At 38.7% G+C, this 26949-nt stretch overlaps 2 protein-coding genes across 4 annotated transcripts in view; one reads left to right on the top strand and one right to left on the bottom strand.

Annotated features, from left to right (window-relative positions):
- Positions 1-26949, bottom strand: part of GTF2E2 (general transcription factor IIE subunit 2) — a 44915-nt gene that overhangs the window by 11942 nt on the left and 6024 nt on the right. For both annotated transcript variants that reach the window (XM_039333741.1, XM_039333743.1), the window contains exons 3-6: positions 15666-15757; positions 14580-14687; positions 13477-13659; positions 10824-10917 (exon numbers count right to left, since the gene is read on the bottom strand). In XM_039333741.1, coding sequence (XP_039189675.1) covers positions 10824-10917; positions 13477-13659; positions 14580-14687; positions 15666-15757 — 477 coding nt within the window. The remainder of the gene's footprint in view (positions 1-10823; positions 10918-13476; positions 13660-14579; positions 14688-15665; positions 15758-26949) is intronic.
- SMIM18 (small integral membrane protein 18) lies at positions 18096-26193 on the top strand. 2 transcript variants are annotated; one of them, XM_039333747.1, is made up of 3 exons: positions 18176-18231; positions 23723-23773; positions 25603-26193. In XM_039333747.1, exon 3 carries the CDS (start codon positions 25630-25632, stop codon positions 25921-25923), a length of 294 nt encoding a protein of 97 aa, XP_039189681.1. In that variant the 5' UTR covers positions 18176-18231; positions 23723-23773; positions 25603-25629; the 3' UTR covers positions 25924-26193. The 2 variants fall into 2 exon arrangements, with proteins under 2 accessions (XP_039189680.1, XP_039189681.1); XM_039333746.1 differs by lacking the exon at positions 23723-23773 and having other exon boundaries at positions 18096-18231.

The raw sequence follows: 26949 nt of genomic DNA, 5'->3' as shown, positions 1-26949 counted from the left end.
ACAAGTTAATAACTTGCCTAGTCTTTGAAAACTATTGTCTGTGAACTTCATTATATCAGTTTAACCAGTTATTTTATAGATATTATATATTGGGAGACTGAGTAGCAGATCCTTCATATTTTGTATCTGTCCCAAATGTATAGTTTCCTTGATGTTTTTTTATGTGAAATTCCTTTAATGCTGCTTTGAATTTTCCTTCTCTTTACCAGACACGAATAGATTATGGCAGTGGTGGCGAACTTATGGCACGCGTGCCAAAGGCGGCACTCAGAGCCCTCTGTGTGGGCACGCGTGCCATGCCCCGGAGATGGCAATCGTCCCTCTTCAACCAGCCACCTGAGGTCCCACATGGCCGGCTGCATCCCAGCACAGCTGGTTTCCCTCCCCCCCGTCCTGTCTCTCCTGGCCTCGCATGCTCTCCTTTTCCCGGGCACGACCCAATGCATCGCCTCCTCAGCTGTCGGCTGTCTGTCCAGCTCAGAGGCGGCTTCTCTGAACTGCTGGCGGCGGGCTGCAGAGCCCCAGAGTGCGCTGGTCAAGCGGCCGGCAGGCTGTGGCTGCTGATGAACACTGTTGGCCCACATGCACTTGCTGGCCTCTGTGTGCAGGGGCTGACGGTGTCAGGCAGCAGCCGCCCCAGCTCCTGCCTCACTTTGCCCTGCGACAATGGCCTGCGTCGCCTTGCCTCGCCTCACTCCACAGGATGAGCCTCCTGCACACTGCCCACCTACCAGAGACCCCCTGGATCTCCCCCAACCCTGCCTGGCCCTCACAGGCGTCCCTCCCCATGAGCAAAATCAAAGTGACCACATCCACCTTGGCCACACCCACCCAGTCTGCCATGATTACCACAGCCACGCCCACCCAGTGGGCCACGCCCATCTGGCACCCGGCAATAAATGAGTTTTGGGTTGCAGCTTCGGCACTTGGTCTAAAAGGTTCGCCACCACTGGATTATGGACTCCTTATCTGCCTCACATACTGGGCCCAGTGGGGAAGATATTAAATGAAGAAATTCCCCAGGAAAATGGGTAGTAACAGCACTAATACCAACCCAGAAAGTGGAGTCAGTGTGTATAATCCCAGAGATTTTCAGGGAAATGCAGTCTGAGATCTTAAATCTCTTAGACCATGGGTTCAATCCTGCTGTTACATTCACACTATGCATAATTAATTCTCCCTGTTACCATTTTCATAAAGTAAATAGTTCCAATGTATTTTTTTTCTCTAACCTTCCTATAGCCCTTTCTGAACAACCATACTTTCAAAATGCATTTGCCCTGCAGATTTATAAAAAGGCACTTTGGATCCTGGCAGTTCTAATTTTCATGCTTTTCTTAATAAACCTTTACCTGGAATTCACCTTTTTTAAAGAACTACTGCAGATTTACAAATTGCATGAAAATGTTTGGCCACTCCGGTCAAATTTTATGTGAATCCCTAAGCATGTGTACAAATTTCAGAAGGGTTTAATTCTGAACCATGCAAAAATTGTAGCAGCTCTTCTTCTGTTAGGGATTCATCAATAGAAATTGACTAAGAGAATTTAAATCTTCCCATGCAATATTATTTACCTCACCTTCAAGATCCCTTACATGCCTAGTCATCATGAGCTCAGACTTAACAATGTGTAAATATAAAATGACATAAGTGACTATTTAAAATAAAAATTAACTAGAAAATATATTTTTATAAATTGCCATAAAAATATAACTAAGTAAATAAAAATAATTAAATATAAAATGTAAATACTAAAAATCAAATAACTACTGGTATACAGGCAACACAGAGGATCTGTAAGATAATTCTGCCATCTAGAGATCAATTTGATCTTCCTACCTTTGCTGTGATATTCTTTTAATAGCATAGTTTTAAATTAATCTGCAAATGTATTATTTTGCTATTTATTATATATTAATTCAATTTGAATGGTCTCCACTCACCATGCAACTTTGGACAATTAGCATTCATCATGAAAAATAAAAAGTTATGATTGGGCAACTCATATACCGTAAATGCCGGCGTATAAGGCGACTTCCGCGAGCGCTGAAATCGGCGCCAAAGACGGGGGTCGTCTTATACGCCGAGTCGTCTTATACGCCAGAAATACTGGTAGTTTCCAGCGTATGAGACGACGTTCTAGGAATGCGGCCCGGCTATAAAGACGGGGTTCGTCTTATATGCCGGCATTTACGGTATTTACACATTTAATACCATATTTCCCTGGAAACAAGACCTAACCGGAAAATAAGCCCTAACGTATCTTTTGGAGCAAAAATTAATATAAGATCCGGTCTTATTTTCAGGGAAACACGGTACTGGAAAAATAAGATAATAAGCAAGAAAACAAATAAGCACTATTCAAATTACAACAGTTCATTTAGTGACCATCTGACGTTACAATGGTACTGAAAAAAGTGATTTATAACCATTTTTCACACAATCACTTCATCATCACACGATCAAAACTCAAACATTTGGAAATTTACTCATATGTATGACAACTGCAATCTCCTGGAATCATGTGATCACCTTTCCTGACAAGCAAAGTCAGTGGGGATGCCAGACTCCCTTAACAACCATGTTACTAACTTAACTGCGGTGATTCCCTTAACAACTGTGGCAAGAGATATAAAATAGGGTAAAACTCACTTAACAACAGAAATGTTGGGCTCAATTGTGGTCATAAGTTGAGGGTTACCTGTATACATTCTGTACACAAGCAAGTGGGGCAGTACAACAAAATGTTATAATGTAAAATAAGCTTCTGTTCCAGAGTCAAGTCATTCTGTTTCATTCTCTGTCACTATAATTTTCCTCCCCCCCCCCTTTCAACACTCATTGGCTGTGTTTTTCTGTTCAAAATCCCAACTACTTCTGTCTAGAAACTGCTTTCATTCCTTTTCATCGCAACAGAACTTTATGAACAGAAAACTTCCACAAGTTATCATTCTGTTCTTGCTGATCATCCTCAGTCCTTATTGGGCTATTTTAGATTGCTGCATTCCCCCCCCCCCCATTTTGGTTATATTCTGTAAGATACAGCTGACATCCTTATACCCATCCTTATAACAAAAGTGACAGTATGTTTCCCTTCCTGAATGCAATATACAATGGTGGGATTCAGCCGGTTCGCACCAGTTCAGGAGAATTGGTAGCTAAATTTACCTAAATTTGGATAACCAGCTGGCTTCTGGAAGTCCAGTCTAGGCCTCGGACGCCTCCCAGGCCTAGAACGGCCCACCAGAAGTGCATGGAGACCACTTCCGGTAGTCCGTTCTAGGCATCGGAGGCCCAGGCCTGCATCACATAATAAAACTGATTGTTCAGGTATTTGAATCCCATCACTGGCAATATATATCATTATACCTCAGTTAAGGAGTGACTTAGAAAAGAAGTTAGAGTCATTAATGTTTTTGGAGATCAAAGGAAGAAAATAAATAATCTAATCTAAATTCAGAACAATTGTTTAAGGAGTTTAGGCGAAATCTAAGATTCTCTCAAAGGGAAGGAAATAAATTACAATTCCTAAATCAAGACTTAGAAATTTAGAAAATCAAATAAAAGAATCTCTCAAAGTTTTGTCAGTTTGACTTTGACAGTTAGTGATTTCGTCACAAAGAACAGAGAGTATTCAGACATTAGAAACTAGCTCATCAAAAACAGCATTAAAAAAGTGATTTATGATATTTTTCACATGACCATTGCAACATTTACATTTGGATGCTTGACTAGTGATTCATATGTATGATAGTTGCAGAGTCCCTGGGGATCATGTGATCACCTTTTGCAACCTTCTGACAAGCAAAGTCAATGGGGAAGCCAGGTTCACTTAACAACCAGGTTACTAACTTAACAACTGCAGTCATTCACTTAACAAAAGTGGTAAGAAAAGTCATAAAATGGGGCAAAACTTACTTAACAAATGTTTTACTTAGCAACATAAATTTTTGACTCAATTGTGGTCATAAGTTGAGAAGGGGCGTTGGTCTTACCTGAACGCCTTTTCTCAGTACGGAGATGGATAATCCATGGATGGGTTTTCTCTGTCTGCCTGCTCTTGAGACCAAGTAGCCAAAGCTTGACACGCCCCCACTTTCTGTGGAGTCCATTCTTAACGAGGGCGAATTGGCTGATGATTGACGAGGTATTGGCTCTCAGCTCCCTACTAGCGGCCTGCTGGCCTTGGGGTGGGTGTGGATTATCCATCTCCGTACTGAGAAAAGGCGTTCAGGTAAGACCAACGCCCCTTCTCCAGTACAGGAGATGGATAATCCACGGATGGGACGTACCAAAGCCTCACTGTCCCAAGGGGTGGGAAACAGATAAGGCCGGTAGATTGATCTCTGAGACAACTTGCTGGAGGACCCTCCTACCAAAGGAGGCATCCGCCGATGCAAAGCGGTCTATCTTGTAGTGTCGTATAAACGGGGAAGGCGAGGACCATGTCGCGGCCCTGCAAACTTCCTCGATTGACGCCTGGGTAGCCCATGCCGCCGAAGTTGCAGCGCTTCGGGTGGAATGGGCTGTGAGATGACTTGGGGGCGGCAGGGATGATACATTGTAAGCTTCTGCGATACAGCTTCGGATCCACCTTCCAATGGTGCCCGCGGAAACTTTCCGCCCCAAGGTGCCCGCTTGGAAGGACACAAATAGGGCCTCCGATTTGCGGAAGGGTTCTGTACGCTTTATATAACGCCGCAAGGCTCTGCGGACGTCCAATGTATGCCACTGCCGCTCCCGGTCATGTGTTGGATTTGGACAGAAGTTTGGGAGAATTACTTCCTGTGTCCTGTGAAAGAGTGAATTCACCTTCGGTATGAAGGCAGGATCTAACCTAAGGACCACCCTGTCCTTGTGGAAAATGCATAGGTCGTTTCTGACTGACAGTGCGGCCAGTTCCGAAATTCGTCTGGCCGATGTGATGGCAATCAGGAACGCCACCTTTAGCGACAGGTGTCGCAAGGAAACGGTCGCCAATGGTTCAAATGGTGACCGAGTGAGTGCGTGAAGGACTCGCGGTAGTTCCCAGGACGGGTACCTGTGAATTACTGGAGGTCTGGTGTTATAGGCGCCCTTGATAAAGGCGCGGATCCTGGGGTGGTGAGCTAAGGGAACCGAATCCGTGCAGGTGAGGAGGGTGGACAAGGCCGCCACTTGCCTGCGGATGGTCGCGGGGGCGAGGCCTCTGTCTAGTCCCTCCAAGAGGTAATCTACTATCTGAGGGATGTAGAGTTTGTGTAAGTCAAACTGCCGTTCCCTGCACCAAAGGCAAAAATTTTTCCAAGTGGAGTCATAAATGCGGTTTGTTGCCGGACGGCGTGAAGCTTGAATTATGGTAATGGCCCCGGGAGAGAATAGTTCCTGTGCCATTATCTGGCGCTCAAGTGCCAGGCGGTCAGTTGTAACCATTGGGGTTCCGGGTGACTGATGGTTCCCTGGTGTAGGGACACTTGATGAGGGGGAATGTTCCATGGGGGCGACTGAGACAGGTTCATCAGGTCGGCGAACCACGGTCTCTGTGGCCAATATGGTGCTACTAGGATCACTTCTGCCCGCTCCTGAATCAGCTTTCGGATGACCGCCGGTATGAGTGGTAGTGGGGGAAAGGCATAAAGCAGACCCTGAGGCCACTGAGTTCTCAGAGCGTCCGTCCCCTCTGCTCGCGGGTTGAAGTAACGAGAGTAAAATCTGGGGAGCTGGGCATTGTCTGATGATGCGAACAGATCGAGGATCGGGTACCCGAACTTGCGGGAGATGTCTAGGAACAAGTTCGGGTGTAGCCCCCACTCCGAAGGGTCCACTGTGGTGCGGCTTAGGAAGTCCGCTTGCTGGTTGTTGACCCCCGATATGTGTTCCGCTTTTAGTGACTTCAGATTGGGCTCTACCCAGCTGAATAGGAGTCGTGACTCTGTCATCAGGGTTTTTGATCTGGTCCCCCCCTGCCGATTGATGTGCGCCTTGGCTGCTACGTTGTCTGTTAGGACTAGAACGTGGTGGCCTCTGATTCTGTCTTTGAATTGTTGCAAGGCTAGGTGGATAGCCCTGAGTTCTAGCCAGTTGATGTTGTTTCTCAGATCCGTGGCGGACCAACGTCCCTGTACAAACCGGGAGTCCAGATGGGCTCCCCAACCATACAGACTGGCGTCTGTAGTGATGGTAACTCTGACTGGTTCCTTGAAGGGTGACCCCTTGGTCACGGCCCGAGAGCACCACCAGCGTAGCGCCCTGCGGATTTGTGCCGTGACCCTGACTAGGTGGTTGGATGCGCTGGTGTTCTGCCGTTGGTACGGGAGCAGAAACCACTGTAGTTCCCGTAGGTGGAGCCTGGCCCAGGGTACAATGGCTATGGCCGATACCATCTTGCCCAATAATTGGGAAAGTGTTAGTATCGGAACTGAACGTTGCCTGTGAACCCAGCGAGCCAGTTCCCTGATGCCGGCCACCCGGTCTTGGGAGAGATAGACCATACAGTTGGTTGTGTCTATCATGGCCCCCAGATGCAGCAGCCTGGACGAGGGAACTGTCTGGCTCTTCTGAAAGTTTACTGAGAATCCGTGTAATTGGAGGACGCGAATGACGGTCCTTACGTCCGCCTGAGCTGTCTGTAGGGATGTTGCTTGGATTAGTATGTCGTCTAGGTAACATTGGACGCGTATTGGGATTTTTCTCAGTTTGGCGGCTACCGCTGCTAGTATCTTGGTAAATACCCTGGGTGCCGAAGATAGACCGAAGGGGAGAGCTCTGTATTGGAAGTGTTTTCCCCCGTAACAGAAACGTAGGAACCGGCGGTGGTTTGGGTGGATGGGGATGTGAAGGTAGGCTTCCGTGAGGTCTATCGATGCCAGGAAGTCTCCTTCTCTGATGCTTCCCAGGATGGACTGAAGGGATTGCATCTTGAATTTTTTGTATGTGATGTAGCGGTTGAGGTTTTTTAGGTCCAGGATTGCCCTCCATCCTCCTGAAGTCTTTGGAACCACAAAGAGGATGGAGTAAAATCCTCTGCCTCTGTATTCCGCTGGGACCGGTTCTATTGCTTGAATGTCCAACAGGTGTTGGATGGCCTCCTGCATGAGTTTGCGTTTGGTGGGGTTCCTGGAGACCGAGCAGTTGATGAGTCGGTCTGGGGGTGTGACCAGGAACTCCAGGGACAGCCCGGACTGGATGGTTTGTAGTACCCAGTTGTCCGTGGAGGTCTGCTCCCACTGGTGGAAGAAGTGAGCTAGTCTTCCTCCAATGGGTAGGTCTATGTAGGAATCATTTTGTCTTCCGGTACGGACGACCCGTTCCACGAAAGGGTCGTCTCGACTGGTTTTGTTGTCTGGGCTGGAACCCCGGTCTGTCGTAGGGGCGGCCGTACAGTTTGTTCTGCCTGGGAGTGAATGGCTTGGGTGCCTGACTGATAGGCGTGGTTGTCGGTTGACGAAAGGACTGCCTACGAAAGTAAGGTGTGGTACGTTTGTCTGACCTTTTGTTCAAGTGTGCCATGACCTTCCGCTTGTCTTTGTTCTCTACAAGATAGGGGTCCAAGGCCTCCCCAAACAGACCGTTGCTTGAGTAAGGGGCGGTCGCTAGCCGCCACTTAGCCTTGGTGTCAGCTTGCCAGTGTTTTAGCCATAGCATTCTCCTGGCAATTATGTTGGATGCTATGGATCTGGATGAAAAAATGGCCGATTGGAACGTTGCGTCTGCAGCGTATTCCGTGGCTGCTACCATCTTAGCCAGGTCCTGGTGTGTTCGTATGTCCTCCATAGGAACTATGGTTTGTAGTTGTTGCAACCAGATGAGGGTGGCCCGGACAAAAAAGGAGGCCGAGGTGGCTGCTTTGATGGCCCATGCCGCTGTCTGGTGGGTTTTGCGAAAGGCTTGTTCCCACTTTTTGTCATCTGCCTTAAGGGCCTCCACTAGGTCCCCAGCCATGGCTGTCTGGGAGACCAAGGGGGTCCAGGCTTCATCTACTTTAGGAATTTCTAAGGCCTCATTGAGGTCTGTGGCAGTGCTGTATAATTTTTTGTCCGTACCACTCACTGATGGGAAGGAAGCGGGAGAGTCCCATGGCTTCTTGATCCCTTTCAGGAAAATGGCGGGGCAAGGTATATGGTGTTGCGTTGTCACCTTTTCTACGAATACGGGTCTGGATGTGGTGGCCGGTGTCGCTTGCGGCTGAGAAAACTGATCCGTCCCCATGTCCGCAATGGCTGTGGCCTTGCGTAGTATCGTGAGGAAGCGGTTGGGATTAAATAATCCCCCTGAGGGGGGCTCAGGGGGAAGTTCCTCATCCTCTGACATAGAGATCCCAGGTTGATCCTCCTCTTGTGGTGAAGAATAACCACTCATGGAGGACTGGGCCGGGGAGACGGGTTCCTGAATGCCTGAGGACTCTGAGGGGAGTTCCGAGTGTGGCATGGCTGAGATGGAGGGCCCCTGGTCGTGGTGGGCGGAGCGCTGTGCTAGGGCTCGGTCCACCACTTTGGTTAATAGGGCCTCTAGCCGTCCATCTGCCCAGATGTCCCCTATGTCATTACCTTTGGGTGTGGTGACCGCAGGTGGAGAGTTGGACTCAGTGGTTGTGCCTGCCGCCGTGGTTGTTTGTTGGGCTGATGTAGATGGCGGATCCAGTGGTTGCGGTGTTCCTGGAATGGACCACGCGCTCTGGGTTGATGTGGATGGACCCAATGGTAATTCCATCTCGGTGGCCGCTATTTGAACCAATTCCAATTGGGCCTGCCTCTGCGCTCTGGAGAACTCCTTCTCCAGGGCCTGGTGCCTACGGCTGGCTTGCTTTTCCGCCAACTTGGAGGGCCTCTTGAGCGAGTGTTTTGTCTTCGCTTTGCACTTGCCTGCCGCCTTCTAGTCAGAAGGTGTGTTGCAGCCGTAATTGGGAGGTGGAGGGGTCATGCTCATGGATTGAGGCAACGAGGGTCCCTCCATTCCGCTTGAGCAGTCCCAGAAAAACTGAGAAGACGCTCAGGCAGGCAAGTATTGGCGGGAGCGAAATTGGAACAAGTACCAGGACTGTTCCCCTGATCACCCGACCACAACAAAAATATTCTCTCTGGGCTAAGGTCACGGTAGCTGAGGGAGGTACCGAAGGCACGTTTGGAACCACTCTTTGGGTTCCGCCCGGAGGCCTTAGGTGACCAGGCAACGTGCACCAGTAGAAAAAGGAAAAGGGAGGCAAAAAATATCAGTGGCGACCTCAAAAGGGTCTGTAGGCCTGACTTAATACACAGCAGGTATCAAATGGCGGTCACCTAGAGCGGAATTTATTCTTATTAATACTATTACTATTATACTAATAATAGGAACAACAATAATAGTAAAATAATAATAATAATAACAACAACAACAATAATGGTGATGATGATAATATTGTGTGTTCTGTCTTTAGGCCTGTTGGCCCTGCAGTCGCTTAATTTTTAGCTTTAAAAAAAAATTTTTTTTAATTATTATTATTATTATTATTTAAAATTTATGTATCTATTTTTATTATTATTATATTTTGTCCTATTATTATATGTGTGTATCGGGGGTGGAGCGCTGGTTGTGTGCTCCTATTCCGCCTCTATCAGTGATTCCAGATATGATGTAGAGCTTCCTTAAGCTCGGTTTGCCTTTCTCTGGCAAGAGATGGCAGCCACAGCTCGTTTCTCCCTGAAAAAGGGCTTTGCAGATCCCAGGAGGGTTCTCTAGCCTCCGTTTCTTGGTTGGGGCTTACTCCCTTCCTGTGCTTCGTTTCCCTCTGAAGATAAGCTCCGCAGCCTCCCAGAAGCTGCTTGTGCCCGGGGATTTAAATTTGGCGCGCTGTGACGTTTTAAGGGAATCCCAGCCAGGGATTGCCTTTGTTGTCTGAAAACGGCAACTAAAATGGCGCCCGCGGTTGCCCTGGGCTGCTAGGGAATCTCCGATGATCCGAATTCAAGTTTGAATCCGGACCTGGAGATTGTTATTTTTTCCCCCAATTTGAGGAAAAAATCCCTTGGAAGGTTGGGGAGAAAAGCTCAGCAAGTGGTCTCTGCTGATGCCTTTGTTCCCCCCCCCCTTTTTCACCTCCAGAGCCCTGGGGCTGACTGGGATCCGTGGGGAGTTTTCCCCCCCCCACACCCCCTTTTTCAATTTTAATATAGGATCAGGGATGATCCCAAGGAAAACTTAGTGGTTGGGGAAAAGGTTCAGCAAGTAGTCTCTGCTGATGCCTTCTTCCCCCCCTTTTCACCCCCCAGAGCCCTGGGGCTGGCTGATATCTGTGGGGAAATTTCCCTCCCCACCAATCCCCTTTTTAATTTTAGGTTTGAGATCAGGACTGATCCCCAGAAAATTTTGTGGTTAAATTCCTATAGGTGGAAAATTTTTTTGGGAAGGGGAAGCCAATTATCAAGGGATAATCAATCAATGGATTTCTTGTCTAACCTGATAAGCTGAGAGCCACGCCAAAACGAGTCTTCTCCGAGCAGAGACCAAGTTAAGAATGGACTCCACAGGAAGTGGGGGCGTGTCAAGCTTTGGCTACTTGGTCTCAAGAGCAGGCAGACAGAGAAAAGCCATCCATGGATTATCCATCTCCTGTACTGGAGAACTACTTGTACAACTCTGTCTATGGGAGGATAACATAATACAATATCGTATCTCTCTATAGAATTTAAAGAAAGGTAGACTGTATACACTATTTTCATAGCATATTCAAATTCAAGTTATTAAATGTTAAATGAACTGAGACATAACCAAAGAATATTTTTTGGCATTTCGAACAATAACAATAGCACATTTAGCATATATATTTATGACACAAATGCAAAGTTACAGTTTCAATGAAAAAAACCAACCTTCATCCACTGTAAATTGACAGCTCTTATCATTGTAGAATAGAATTTTCTTCTTATCAGGACGAGTAACAAAGATGATCTGGTCTCCTAAAGCCTGCCTCAAATATAAATACAAAAACATAAGTGTATATCAATTGTGATTTCCAGAATGTCAAGATTTTGTACAACTTTATCTGCAAATATAGGTATGCAAAATGTTCGGCACCTACAGCCCATTTTAGAAAGAGACTATAGTGGAAGCCTGCAGTTGATTTGCTACATGTATACAAGTAACAAATCTGTTATCATTTGCAAAATTTTAAGACAGATTGAATGAAAATACTGGGCACATATTCATACTTTTCTCCAATATATTTAAACATTTAATTAATTTCTATCCTGCTCAAGACGATATAATAGCAGCAGCAGCAGCAGCAGTAGTAATAGTAGTAGAATTGGAAGGGACCTTTGAGGTCTTCTAGTCCAACCCCCTGCTAAGGCAGGAAACCCTATACCATTTCAGACAAATCATTGTCCAGTCTCTTCTTAAAAACTTCCAGTGTTGGAGCATTCACAACTTCTGGAGGCAGGTTGTTCCACTGATTAATTGTTCCAACTGTCTTATATATCTTATATTTCTTTCTCTTGTTTATTTGTTTTTCCTCTATGAGGAAGATTGTCCTGAAGCTATCCAATTAGGTTCCATGGCTGAGGATGGGCTAGAATCTGGGCTTCTCCACCACTGAAGGACAGATTAGCAAATTAGGAAAAACTAACTATGAAAGTGACTGTTTGCTTTAGATTTTGAACATAGCTTTGCCATTATCTCTAGAAGAATAGCTAATAGATATCAAGACTTTTAGCAAAGATTGGCTCCAGAAGGAGCTAATATTTCCCTTGCTATATTGGACAAGGGTTAGGTTACTGCCTTGCCAATTACCCTTTGAATATATGTAATAGCTTCAAATGGCTTTAAGAAACTGTGCCATTGGGGAACAACTAATTTAGAAATATGTTTTAAAAAATTAAGTAAAAATCTCTCCTCATAAACTTTTTATGTAATATAATTACTATTATGTAAATTAGTCAGTGCTTTCTCAATGCCAACTAGCCTAAAGTGAGCAAATATGCACAAAATAGTAGGCCTGTTGTTGCAATTCAGTATCTGGCATTTTGTGAAAGAACGTGTTATTCTAAACTTTTGGCTTTAATCAAAAATACATCTTAGATATGAAAAGCCAAAATTCAAAATCCTTTGCAGCCATTAGGAGAAACTTCTCAATTGTAGAACCCCTAAGGAACTACTGTCAGCATCAGTTTTCCATTTTCAAATTTTCTATATTTAAGCTGTACTGCTATAATTGTTTGGATATAAATTTCACTGAATGAAATATATATTTTTGACAAGATGTACAGTATATAGCTCACCAGTATAATACTGATTTGCTAACATTAAGGCACTAGCTGCAATTTTAATCATCTCCATTTTAATGCTGACTTTTTTATTTTTAAGTATCTGTTTTTATATATGTATTCTTTTTTAGTGACTATGCTACCCAGAGTCACTTCTCATAAGATGGGCAGCTACATAAATTTCTTCCCGCATTTCTTCTGTATTGCCAGTTTTATATAGAACCTGGAAAAGCTCCAATTACATCACTGCTGACTAGAAAAACAAGATGCAATAATCAATACTATAAGCAATTTCTACTTTCTGACATCAATCATGAACGTTTGCCACATTTTGCATGCAAAGCAGGCAAATAATAATTAAGAACGAACCTGCCTGATATTGGTAGCTAGAAATGGCTCAGTCTTAGCTTTGAGGTGAACATGCTATGTTAGGTATTATGCTACATTTTCTCATTATGACAGGGGTCTGTAAGACAAGTTTATAATTCTTAAATCCCTTTTGAATAACATTATTGCTTCATTTATGAATACACATGTATCTGTGGGAGGGGGGAGGGGAATGCATATGTATATGTTGTATCATCATCATCATCCTTCTAGCCATTGTCTATCCACTGCAGGATGAAGGCCTCTTCTGCATGTTTCCAACCAGTAGGGTCTTGAGCTTTCCTTTGTTAGTTGGGCCCACAATATTTGCTGATGTCATTGCTCCATCTTCATTTACGCCTCTTTTGTGGACGGTGTTTTATAAAGTGGAATCCATTCTATATATTATGTATTTGTATAGTTATTTGTATTTTATACTCATATTCCAAGTTTATATTATCTAGACTGCTAATTTTAATTTCTTCTTGTTGTATGTGTGTAGCCTAAGGAAGCCTTTTAACATAATCTGATTTAATATTACCTTTTAGACAATTTTTTGATCTGTATGAACTTAACTATGCTGATATTGTTAATTTAGTTTTTGACACTTTAAATATTTTAATACCAATTTTCTTGTGCTGGTTAATGACCATGATGAAGTTAAGCAATAATATATAAATTTGGTAAATAAATAAATGCATTCAAAGCAATTCAAAGAGCAATTTTTTCCAGATTCAGAAACTGCCAAATTGTTCAAGAAGAAACTTGCAAATTTGACATCAGGATTTTAAAAAAGAAAAGTTGCTATACATTATAATTGAAAGAGATTTTGCTAACCCAAATGCCTTGTAACAATTTAATAAACTTGAAATATGAAATTATAACTATTGTTTACCTTAATTGCTTTTTGTGCATTAGGAAGTCCTTCCTCAATATCTTCCAAAAGTATTCCTCCTAATCCTCGTTGATCATGCTTATCCAAAAGCCTCAGCAGGGCCTTTTTATCTTTTAAGTTATACTTAGGCTTGAAAGCATATTTCCCATCTATAACTTCTATTTTAGGATTGCTGATAAGGGCCTATAATGAAAACAAAACAAAAAGGAACTCAGCTGATAGGAAATGCTATGTCATTTTTATATACGGACGTTGTAAAATTAATAATGATTGAACTCTGTGCTTCTGTTTATCCTAGTATGAACAGAAGAATGAATCATTTTGAGAAATTAATAAGCAAAAACAGAATCTGCCTGGGGCATGTTTTTATGAATCATCTTTGATCAGTCTCCTTAGAATAGCATATTTTGCTGTATCTGTGTCTCATAAATGACCTAATTAGTCCATCACCCTCAGTGTAGGGGTAGGTCGTATTGATATTCTTCAAACAGAGCTATTTTCATATTTTACTTTCAGTTATTAGATCTATTAACTTAAATATTTTTTAAATGTTGTAAATTCTAAATTTTATTTTTAGCATGTGTGAAAGTAAAATAATAAATTTTAATTTAAAAAGGGTAAAACAACTATTTTACATTTGGAAAACATCATATAAAAATATCTGAGAATACAAAAAGTGTGTGTTTCTGTATACATATATTTATTTGTGTGTCTGTATGTATATCTATACACACATGCGTGCAAATATAATGGTCTTCACTGCTATTTGTTTATATAATTTCAACATTAAAAATAATTTATATAATACTATACAAATGAAAGATTATGAAGTTTCTATTCCTTGACAAATCTTTTAACGTATTTTCTTCATGTAATTCACTGACATTATATATACATAGAATACAAACTTTTAGGGCAAAGTAACCTTAAAGTTAAATAACATATAAATTGTATAACCAGAAAGCAATACAGTTATATATGATACATCTGCCATTATGTCCAGTTTGGGGCATGAGACAACAGTTTCTTATTAATAAATTATTATTTACTATTTGATTATCATATTTATTTAAACTAGTACCCTGAATAGCTACTTTCGTTACCTCACTCATTAACCATTGTTTCTGCTTCAGTCCAATGTCTAAGTGCTGAGTTTCATCTAATATTTCTTCTAGAGTTAATGGATGGGTATCACCACGTTGATGTCGTGTCTAGACAAAAAACCAATTGATTTTATTATTTTTCAAAACTATAAAATTAGTTAAATTAGATACTGACAAAATATGTGCAAAAATATTTTTGCTTAAATAGCTGAAGCACTTCAACTACTTTAATTTCAATAGTTTACTTTTCTAATTCTGCCTGTGCTGCATTTTCAATATTAATCCAGATACTGAAAATGATGTGAACTACCTACAATGCCAATTTACAATAAATTACAACAGTATTAGAGCAATGTTATATAAAACTTACTAAACAGCAGATCACAAATCAAAATAATTCAAAAGGACTTTATCACAAGTAGCTTTTATCCCAACCAACATGCACTAAGATGTTTTCACTGTGTAAAGTAAGAGAGGCTTCTTGGCACAAATGAGTTTGAACCATACTACTGAGTCACATTTTTGGAAGTCTATTCAATTTGTATGTCATCATGCCATACAATTCAGACTTGGGTTTTCTTTCTACAGTTTGCAGGACTGCAACATATAACATAGCTCTATTCATCTTCAGCACATGCCCACAATACCATAGGAAGATTAACCCTAGGTAAACTTGCTCCTCACAGCAATCCCATCCAGCCTTTTTTGATATTGTGAGTTTGAAGTTCATGAATAAAGGGAGATTAACTAAGTAATTATTAAGAAAATATTCAATCCAAAAGCTATGTATAGTACTGCATTACTTTTATTTGCTATAAATAAACAGACCACAGGGGAACTATAATGTAAATGCTGTATTCACATAAAGTGTACCATTTTAGTTAATTATAAATATTAAATGTACTCCGTTCTAAAATAAAAAATGTCAAATCCCAATCTGAGTGTTCATTGGCTCCATTAGCAAACACAGGCCTGAAATTCTTCTTTGTACCTACTTTTTGTGTCATCACACAATATTGAACTATTGTTGCTGAAATATGGTAACCATAAAAGGTGAACATAGTAAACTTGGTAGCAAAATTATACCTTCATATAATTCACTATCTTTGCAAGCACTCCAAACTTGTAGCCAGAGCCTCCAGAAAGAGCTTTCAAGTTAAAAGTTCCATTGCTGTGGTCTGTAAAGGAAAAAAAATGGTACAAACTCTCATTCTGTGGGTCAGGCATAGTGAAATATATACTTTTGTAACCAAACCTATGAAAATATTGACCAATATACTTTATTGGGCTATTCCATGAAAATTGGGAAATTTATTTTGTTATAAATTTATTAGAATTTTATTGAATCCTAAAAAAATTGGGAGAAATCGGGATTTCTTAAAGCACATGCTACTCTAAAAAATATATAAACCTACATATGTCTTCTTATTGTTTTCTGTATTGTTATACATCCCTTGGTCTGGACTTAAACCAGCAAATATTTATTCAATAAATGAATTAATGCACTTTAATCAAAATTAGCATCCTAAAAATACTCTCTGTTAAAAATACACAACAGATCTGACACGTATGCAGATAACTGAAAGTCTCTATCATAATAACGGAAGTGTTTTTTTTAATTTTAAGCAAAAACAGAATCACAAAAATAGCTTTGTGTGAAAATTGTTTCTCGATTTATTCTGAATTACAAGAATGTAAGTATTTTTACTGATAGGAAACTGCTATCAGGATAATTCAGAATTTAAATCAATTGGTTAATCATAAAAAAATGCAAGAAGCAATTTATTAAAGTTACACTGAAATAAAATCAGTGTCAAGGAAAGCATCTATGCTTGGTGTCCCTCAAAGAAATTCACTCTCTTTCTTTCCCTCTGTCTCCCTCCCTCCCTTCAAGCTCACACATTGTAATTTAAGAAAATGAGTGGGATATAGAAGACACCTACAAAATGGAAAAGAGGTTTCTGGCAAATTTGTACAGTGTACACTATCATGGTTGCAGGTGACTTAAGATGGAATCAGCTCAAACTATAATATCTTCCAATTTCTTAGCCTGAAAAAGAACTGGAAACATAACAGAGTGGTGAGATAATCTGGAAGGATGTTGGGTTTTGAAGTACTGAAAGCTTCACTGAAAAAAAGGAATATGTTCAAACTGTCTCAATGGTTTTTGGTTAAAACAGTTGCAATTAAATGAAAATACAAAAGATTCCAAGTAATCAGTATTGTACAAGAAAAGCAAATGTCTGTTCTATACAAATCAGTGAAGCTATTTTACTACAGTGTTCAGACAAAAGGAGGAACATAAAATGACCCTTTAAAAAAGGTTTGGATAGATTATGATTTTAAATATTATATAACAAACTATTTCTGGAAAAAATGATGGTCAACAGGAAGAAAATTGCAATGATCATAACTTTGTATTTGTTTATTTTATATTGGCTTCATTCTAGTTCTAGTTGAAAAGATGCATTGAATAAAAATAAATAGTAATACCTAATTGACTAGCTGGAACTTGAAAAAATTAAACAGGGTTTTTAGCCTGGTTGGTACTAGGATGGAAGATCATGAGGAAATGCCAGATTTGTAAACTAAACAATGAAACTGAAAAAATAAATCTTAGAAGGTAATGGCATATCACTCCCATACAGTTGACAAGAATTTGTCAATGTATTACATAATACAGTATTCAGGAATTGAGCTTGATTTGAAGGAAAGTTTACATTTATTCCAGGCTCAAGCAGCAAGACAAATATTCTCTTAAATTCATTTTATAAGATAATTTGAAATTTCTTTCATAGGTTTAACACATAAAAAAACCAATTTATTTGCTTGGTCAAGAAAATTCACTGAAAATAATTTTGAATACTGAAAAAAATCAGAGTATCTTTTTTCCAACTCTGTTTTATAATATTTTATATGACTTTTGCATATACATTTTGTGCTTGTCATTTTGTCAGTTATGCTGAGCTACTAAAAAGCAGTTTACAGATTTAGAAATATATCAATCTGAACAAAATGTTTAAACATACTGTGTTTTTTACAACTATCATCTGATTAAATGACAAACTGGAATTAAAGAAGTAGACTTGAAGACAATTGAAAATGGAAAAAGAAATCTTATGAAGCCAATTCAGAAATCATTGCTTTAATTTCACAGATTTCAATAGCTTATATCATAAAGTGGAAGACAAAAAATAATGTTAAATCAAAAGGTATCTTCATGTATAAAACATATGAACGTGTTTATTCCAATGTGCATATGTGTAATTCTCCTCTATTAAGATTTTGACTGTACATGTATGTTTTACACCAGCTTAAATCTGCTATCAGAAAAGAAACTTGAAGATATTAAAACAATAAATATCAAAGCAAATGAAAACAAAAAAAGAGCACATTGTTTTTAAATATATTTCATTGTTAAATAAGCTTTTAAAGAGGCTAAGAAAGTAGGTAGAATATAATCTGATATTTTATATATTTCAGATTTATGAATGATTTCCTCGCTGGGTAGGGGTCTAATGCAAATAAGCATAAAGGAAGCTGTCAGCTGCATTCTGCTTCAGCCAATAGTAGCAAAGCTCCATCTTAGCTGTACCAGAAGCTGTATTAAACAGCAGATCAGCACTGTTCCAGCATCTTTTCAGAAAAAAAGGTACGTCTATATCTTTTATAAAAATATTAATGCCTTATAATTATTGTCTTACTTGCAAAAAAATGAATACATCTCAGAAAATCAAAACACATAAGATCTCTTATTTTTTAAAATTATAGTTGTTTTTGTTTCTGAAGCCTATGAGCATGGTGGTTAAATGCAGAGGTGCTTGTCTTGTGCTAATAGAAAATCTTGCCATCTGTGCATTCATGAAGAATTGATGACCATCCATTTTAGAAAGAGACTAACATACCCAATAATTGTAAACTACATCTTTCTGAGGTTCTGTGTTTCCTAATAATTAATTTCATTTTGGGAGGTAAAATTTAATAAATAGGGAAGTGTATTTTTAAACGTTAGCATGATTTTAATTTTTTTCCAAATTTATACAATCACTAAATTGCAAAACCAAGCCAGTAAACTGATCTCTTCATCTAGCTTTGCCATCTGGCAATTGTATAAGATGAATCAGTAAATAGCTAACATGGACACCACTTTAAAGAAAACCAATTGGGTTTGTAACAGTTTGAGCAATAAATAAACTTCCCCAAACTCAATCAGCTAGCCATTTATATTTACATATATAGGTTATTATATATACAAGTGATTTGTTTCATATCATCTGATAATAGGGCAATGTTATGTATTCAGAGATAAGACACAGGTTTAGTGAGGCTTGCCCCAGTACACACACACACACACACACACACAGACAGACACACACACAAATGATGTAAGACTGCAACCAAATTTAAAGAAGTTTCTAATTTTATTCAAAGCTTTCTTCTAAGAATTCTAATGAGGATTATGAACTTTATAAATAGGCTATTTTTATTGTTTGTATAATGAAGTAAATTTTGATTGTTATAATAACCAGACAGTAAATAATATTTTATTTCAAACCATATGTTCAGATAGCATTCAGCTGCATAGATGATACTGAAATTTATAAGAACAGAATAAAAACTTTAGTCACTTTAAATATACACTAATCAGCAAATTTCGTTGCATTCATCTCTCAAAAAAAAATACCGTTATGCATATACGATACACACACGATACAGAGAAACATCATAGGCTAGTTCTAATGTATACATCGGGGAAAAAAGAATCTTGCAAATTTACAAGACGGACGGCATAAGGAATAAAACTGTTACAGAATCTAGTAGTTCTGCTATAAATACTTCAAAACCTCCTCCCAGAGGAGAGCAACAGAAATAGATCATGAAGTAGGTATGTGGGGTCTCTAACAATGTTTCGAGCTCCAAGCACATAGCCCTTATAAGCAGGATCCTGAATAACAGGAAGTGAGCTTCCTATAATCTTCTCAGCTGTCCTTACAACTCTCTGTATGGACCTTCTATCTGAGGCACTGCTACTAGCAAATCAAACAGTTATGAACTTTGTTAAAACACTCTCAATCATGCTTCTGTAAAAGTGGCCAGGACAGAAGGAGAAAGATGTGCTCTCCTCATCAGCGCAAGAAATGGAAACACTGGTTTGCACGCTTCACTAAAAATAACGTATGAAAAGACCAAGTCAGACTGTAGCTATCTGCACCTCCAGGTACTTAAAATACTGCCTCCATAGCTGCAGCTTTGAATCAAAGTATATGACTACGCCAGCTTTTTCTAAAATCAACAATGATCTCTTTTGTTATATTAACATTCAAAACCAGGTTATTTTTATTGCACCAGTCGACTAAAGATTTCACCTCCTTCCTATAAGAATCTGCGTTATCATCCTGGATAAGACCCATCACTGCCGTGTCATCTGCATACTTCACAATATGATTTGTAACAGACTTAGCAGTCATGAGGCATCAAGATGAACAGTAACAGACTCAAAACAGAGTCCTATGGGGAATCTGTACTCAAAAAGATGGAATTGGAAACTTTTCTTCCAATTCGCACAAACTGAGGCCTATCAATAAGGAAGTCAAGTATCAAGTTATGTAAAGCAGTATTAAAATATAATAGGCTCAGTTTGTTCACCAAATGCTGAGGAATGATTATGTTGAACGCTGAACTAAAATCAACAAACAGCATTCACACATGAGTATTCTTCTCCTCCAGGTGCACCAAACTAAGATGAAGCACACAGGAAAGTGCATGATCTATAGAGCTATTCTTCTGATAAGCAACTGACAGAACATGGTTTGTTTCAAAATTTTAAACCTCCCAGTACAAAAATGGCCACCATGGATATAGAAATATATTATGAATTTAATTAGTATTATAATACATGTCTCATCTTCTTATCAAAGTAAGAGTTAAAATAAAGCAAGTAACGATTATTTTTATAGAAAACTGCCTAGCTAGGAAATATTATATTTCCTCCTTCTTAAATACTAAAAATTCCAAAATTGTGTTGTATTTTCACTTTTGCACACTTGCAGAGCTTAATATTGCAATTAACAGTATAGTCATATTATCACCAAATATCTGTGTCAAAAAATTGTGCACTGTCAAAAACTAATATACTCCACCTTTTCAACCCAAATTAAATTTCAATATTCAGGGATCTGTTTCCCAGAAAAAACTTTGAATATTAACAGTTTTCCTGTATCGTGAAAAACAGACTGGTTTCTCTTATTAGGCAAAACATACCTGAAGACAACTGTTGCCAAAAAAACAACACAGCTGTAGAAGTCAACTTGAAGGAGATCTTACATTAGCTAACTTAATACCTTTCTATATTCCCTGATCCAAATTTTACTTTAAATGTATTCCAAATATTTTGACTCTTATCGCTGTTGCCTCTAATAGTAAATGCAAACTATATCTGGAACATATGCAGCTCTTCTGTCAATTCTGCAGTAAACTTAAAGGAAACTATTGTGGCTAAATGGAACACATGGCTTTCACTGCATACTACTGATCCCAAAGAGGGACAGAACCAGTTAGGGAGTTACAAGTAAAGATACACGCTACTCCTGTCCTATAATTTTATACAATTTTTATATATCCTTTTATACTGTAACAATTCAACTGAAACAAGAGATTTTTCTTTTAGATTAGATTGCTTTTTATATATGACAATTTCAGCAACATTACTATATGGTCAAAAGTGGAAAAATTTAACACTGCCACAATAAGGGGATTGTTGGTAAACTTGCAGAGATGGCTAAACTGACTTCCTTGATTAGAGAAAAGACAGTATCTATATTTATGGCTGCCCTTATACATGTTTTTGCGTGAAACAGAAAAATTCCACTTACGATGTATGGTTTTGATTCTTAATCATAGTAAGAGTTAATTTTGTAATCATATTTACTGTAGAGGAAATCAGAAGCTGTTTCTTTCTATTTTAATATTTTCATTCTTCACTTTTGTCTTTTCTTTGTCTTTTTCTTTGTTTGCTTTCTATATTGTGCATTAGCTTGTGTTTTGTTCTCTTTTAAACTTATAAGAAAATTTAAATAAAAAATAGAGTAACAATTCTTATGTTTGTTTCAGGGCTGTTTAAATGTAATCTTCTTGTGGGCTTTTCTAAACATTCTACTTCTTGTAAGGTTTTTTTCCTCTTTGTTCCCCTCTTAAAATTTAAAGTATAAGGTGGATCCTCCTTTCATTCAATGAGTGTTCACTGAATTTGAATTTGAACTGGATCTTCCTACACCTAGTCCAATACTTTAACCACTAGGCCACAGCTGGATTCCAAGGCTTGAAGTGAGACCAATGTTATGAAGAAAATAGGAATATTTTAGAGTGACTTAACTAGAAACATAAATGCCATGAAAATTCATATAAAAGTTCAGTCTGTTCAGATCTCAATGAGTGTTCTACCCCCATGTAGAATTCTGAGCCAAATCAATATATCGTAGTCACTTGTGAATGGGAAAGGAGAAAAAACAACAATCTTCTTCATATCCAATTTTAAATAAGTTCAAACCTAGGGTTACCTTATCTGGCAGAAACCTGAATGACCACTAGATAGAAGCAATTTTAAGTTTTCTATACTTTTTTTTGCTATGTAGCGATTCTCTACCCTTTTGCAATCCAGATATGATAGCTCATTAATTTTCACGTCGTTTGAATGGAACAATTCCTTAGTCCGCTTCAAATACTCTACTTGTTTAGAAATCTAATTTATAGTTTTGGAAAATTAGTTTAGAATACATTGGCTACTGGTGTCATTCCAGAAGTGCACTTTCAGTGATCTTGGACTAGAGATTAGTAATCATGTGGAGCTGGTCTTCTTCCCAGGAAAATATAAAAAACTATCTTCAGTTTCTTTTGGTGCCATATAAAAACCCGATTCAAAAAGAAATAAATACATGAAATGTAGCATTGTGATGATTTTCCCATTCATTCTTTCTATTCAATATGATTCAGAAGAAGCTCTGAACAAAGCCATTACTTTGGATTTGACATCCAAAGGATTCTTCTGGTCATCACACTGAATCTAGTTTCTTTTTGTTACAGATATATATAGCTGTATTACTTAAACTGTAAATTCCTGTTCAACTTGATCCAGATAAATATTACACTAGTAAAGGATAAATTTACACCTAAGACAGTGGTTCTCAACCTGTGGTCTCTGGGAGCCATGATGTCATCATGGGGGGGGGGGGTGCAGGAAGACTTGAAGAAATGTTATGATTTAAATCTTAAGCCTTGAGGATCTGTGGCCATGGTCTGTGCCCACAACAGGTATTTAAAGGGGGTCCATCGTGAAGAAAAGATTGAGAATCACTGACCTAAGAATTTAACAAAGCTACAACAGAAGCATCTCTGTGTAGGATGCTTATGACATACAGTTTTGTCAGTCCCCAGTTGATGATTTTGTAACAGTTTAGCTGGAATTCTTATCACTGTCTGGCAGACTGACTTGACCATAAAACATAAAACAAAGCTTTAGAAATTTTCTGGCATTCTCTTTTGAAGGAATTAACTTGACACCTGAGAAAATAATGAGTGGAATAGATGGTATCAGTTGGCAGACATAATTATTAAAGCTTTAAACCATCATGTTATGCATATATCCTATTTATCTTCGTGACCCAAATGGAGGAGTTGCACAGTTATAGCTGAGACCAGGGAGGCTTTCCTGGGAAGAAATTCTGTCATAGGTTGCTTTCCCACCATCCTATTTTCAGGTTTGCATGGACTTTAGAGCTACCCTATGAAGGGAATTACTGTCCTAGACTGCAAAAACAATTTAAGATACAAGTAGAACAGAAGTGGCATCTGCTCTAAAACATTCTTCCCTTAGGAAATTGCAATTCTTGCCTAATACACTAACTGGAAATAATAAAAGCTGGGAAGAAATCTACTTACATTACAAAGTAGTGTTCTGTTTCTTTCCAAGATTTTGAATTGTTTTGAAAAACACTTCCATGGTCTGTAATTCAAATCTAAACTTTCTAGGAAATGGCAAATATCAACTATGATAAGTTTTTTTTCCTTTGAAACAATCCCATGATCCTACATGGCTTTTCATTCTACTGTGAGTGGGCAGCAGCTTTTTCCGTGTTGTTTTTTCTCAGAGAGATGACTTCTCCAAGGTTCTCGTGGAAACAAGAAAATGAAACAGCAGGGTAGGTGTGGTTAATAGGGCACTGAACCAGATTGTGAATTCTATTATATTCCTCAGGAAATGGACTGCTTAAAACTCTCTACTGTCTTATAACAATATGGCTGATATGTAAAGGACAGGTGAGACATCCTCTGGCTCCTATAATGACCAACATTGGGAAAGGACATTTGGAGGGCTAATGCTCACGGCATCATCTGGATATCTGGGATCAGAATTATATATGAAAAGTAAAATACTGCTAGAAAAAGCGTCGTTATTGAACCTCTTCTATATACTTTCTTTCATGGACAATAAATTAAGAGGCTTGTACATAGCTTTCAAAGACAGTATGATTTGAGCAAGGTTTGTTACTTCCACCCAGTTCTTTTCCCTGCTCTGTAGCCTAGTTGTAAAAAGAAATTGTTTCCCATAAATTACAAGGTTTTCTAGGAACTGAGTAGAAAACCCTTTCTAGATTCAATTAAATTCTGCTTTCCCAATTTCAGAGATAAACGTTTTACCATTTTACCTTTCCTATTCCTCTTTGTAGTTTTGATTTAAATAGTAGCTGGAAAGGGGAGAAATTATGTAATTCAATGAGTGACATTGATCTAACGCTGGTGTTATTGTTCTAGCAATGAGTCCATAAAAAGTTAAGCACTGTAGTTTATGCTGAGGTGAGCAAGTTATATGCATCCTCCCAATAACCTTTTATGTGACTTTTGTTGGTACCCACAACATCTCTCTTCCTACATGCCTGTCCCTCCTGATATTATAATGTTGCCAGCTCTGAACTGAAAGGCACTGTTTCTGCAAGCCCAGCAACATAGCATCCTCTCAGTATAGCAGCCTTAGAGCATTGCTGTATGATCCAGTGACTGGCAAACTGAGATTTTTCAGAAAATCAGCATAGTGAACATTTAGCTTTATCAATGCCAAACACATTGGCTTCATCAATAAAGATAAAATCAGAAATCAACAACTGCAATTCTGCAGCATTGGTAAGTCAATTTATATCAGCAAATGTTTTCAAATGCTTCTTCAAAAAAATGTTTTGAAAACATAATTCTACACCATAGTGATTTATCTGGGAGTAATCCCAATAAATTCAATGCATTTGTGCAGTCATATACACTTACATTGTGAGCTATAAAGAATCACATTCTCAACTGGAACTGAATTGCAAATGATTATTCAGAATGAGTATGACTAGCATGCCAGTCAAACATTCCAAAATGAATGCAGGGGACAGCTTGAAAATTTTATTATGATGCCATTTGTAAAAAAAAAAAAGAACAGAAGCAGAGTGTTTATTATTGTTTATTATCTTGTTCTTCGGGCAAAAGTTTTTCTACTGGTATTTATTGAAACAGCATACTCCCAGCTTACTTAATCGGGAAACCGACGATGAACTATGAAAAAAATTGGCTTGCTGACCTTTTAGTACTATTTTAAAAGCAGGGCTTTTGTTTTTGTGTTTTTAATGGCTGTATTCTATTTGTTTATTCTTTGGGAAGCTTACACTACCAAAATTTGATACCAAAATATAACTTTCTCAAAGGAAAAAGAAGGTAAATTACACTAATTTCTAACCTTAAAGTTCTAAAACTCCCTGAAATATGGCTAAAAAACTCAATTTTGCCCCTTTAAGGGTTGTCATTGTCTTTCTGGTGATATCACCTGAAAACTAGAAGGTAATCGTGGACATTGACCCTAGGAAAATTCTCTAGTTGTGTTTTATAAAGAAACATTTATGATTACAATTAGTAAACTAAAAACAACAAGCTTTTTCAGTTTTAGTTGGTGAAGGAGAAAAGAATCTAACTATTTATATATTTTAATTTATTGCAGAGAGAGAAATCAGAGGAACTTCCAAACATGGCAACTTTCAACACTAGCCGCTGGAATGAAACCACATCCCTCTATCAATATCTTGGCTTTCAAGTGCAAAAAATTTACCCTTTCCATGACAACTGGAACACTGCCTGTTTTATCATCCTGGTCATATTTATATTTACTGTAATATGTTTGGTGGTACTAGCTTTTTTATATGAGCTGCTCGACTGTTGCTGCTGCGTTAAAAACAAGACCATGAAAGACTTAGAAAATGAACCCAATCCTGTTAGATCTATGATGAACAGCTTCAGAAAGCATGAAACGGAAGTGGTGTAGTGGTGGAATGATCTTCAGCACCAGAAATAAACAGATGTTCAACATTATATTGAAGCCTCTTGTATTTTAGGACCAAGCAATTCAGATGCTGCTTAGCCTTAAATATCACTATTAGCACTCCCTTTTTTGCTGATGAATAGAAACCTGAAAAGGTTACAAAATACTTGCTAATGGGTAATATCACAATGTGGTGTGAAAAAAGAGGGTTGTTTCCTTTTATAATGAACTGTTGTTGACTAGTACTGATTAAATACATTTTTGTTCAATTAATGAATTGCTTTTTGCCTTATTTAAAATGCAATCAAAATAAATTAAAGCATATTAAGATACCACAGAATATAAAAGTATCATTTGCCATGCAATCAATTTGATATCTTTAATGTATCAAAATAGTAGTTTGATACTCCATTATCTCAAACAAGGGGCTATGCCAACATAAGGGTTCAAAATAATCTTCTACAAATCTGTTAAATATGAGATATGTAAAAGATACGGATTATTATTAGTTGTACATCAAAACACTGTTTCTCAGTGCTTAGGCACTTCCTAGTTTCTCAGTAATTATATTTCCTATAATTAATTATCCAGTGATCATGTCAACCTTCACAAGTACTGATAAAGTCAGCTAAGAAACAGAGCCAAAGGAAATGTTTATGCTTTCTTATCCAGTTCAGCTTTTCATTTTTAATATTTAATCCAATACATTAAAAACATATAGCAAATATGACAATAACCTTGTTTCCTTATTTTGATTTAAAGCAGGGGTGTCAAACTCACAACGTCACGTGACATGTCATGACATATCGTGACTTTTTTTCCATTGCTATCAATGGGGTGGGTGTGGTTTTGGCATGACACATCCGGCCCACGAGCTGGCAGTTTGACACCCCTAATTTAAAGGGAATATCAAAAACATGGGACTGCCATAAAACAGCAACTGTACACCAAACCCTCCATGCCAAAATCTGTGCTATATAGGATATGAAACATTTGGGATCATAAAATAGGACAGCAGTCTTTTCTCAA

This window comes from Crotalus tigris, unplaced genomic scaffold (assembly GCF_016545835.1).
Source record: "Crotalus tigris isolate CLP2741 ecotype Arizona unplaced genomic scaffold, ASM1654583v1 scf7180000024506.7606697, whole genome shotgun sequence".
Classification (NCBI taxonomy): domain Eukaryota; kingdom Metazoa; phylum Chordata; class Lepidosauria; order Squamata; family Viperidae; genus Crotalus; species Crotalus tigris.
The sequence above is the reverse complement of the archived record's forward strand: the minus strand, read 5'-3'. Positions and strand labels throughout refer to the sequence as shown.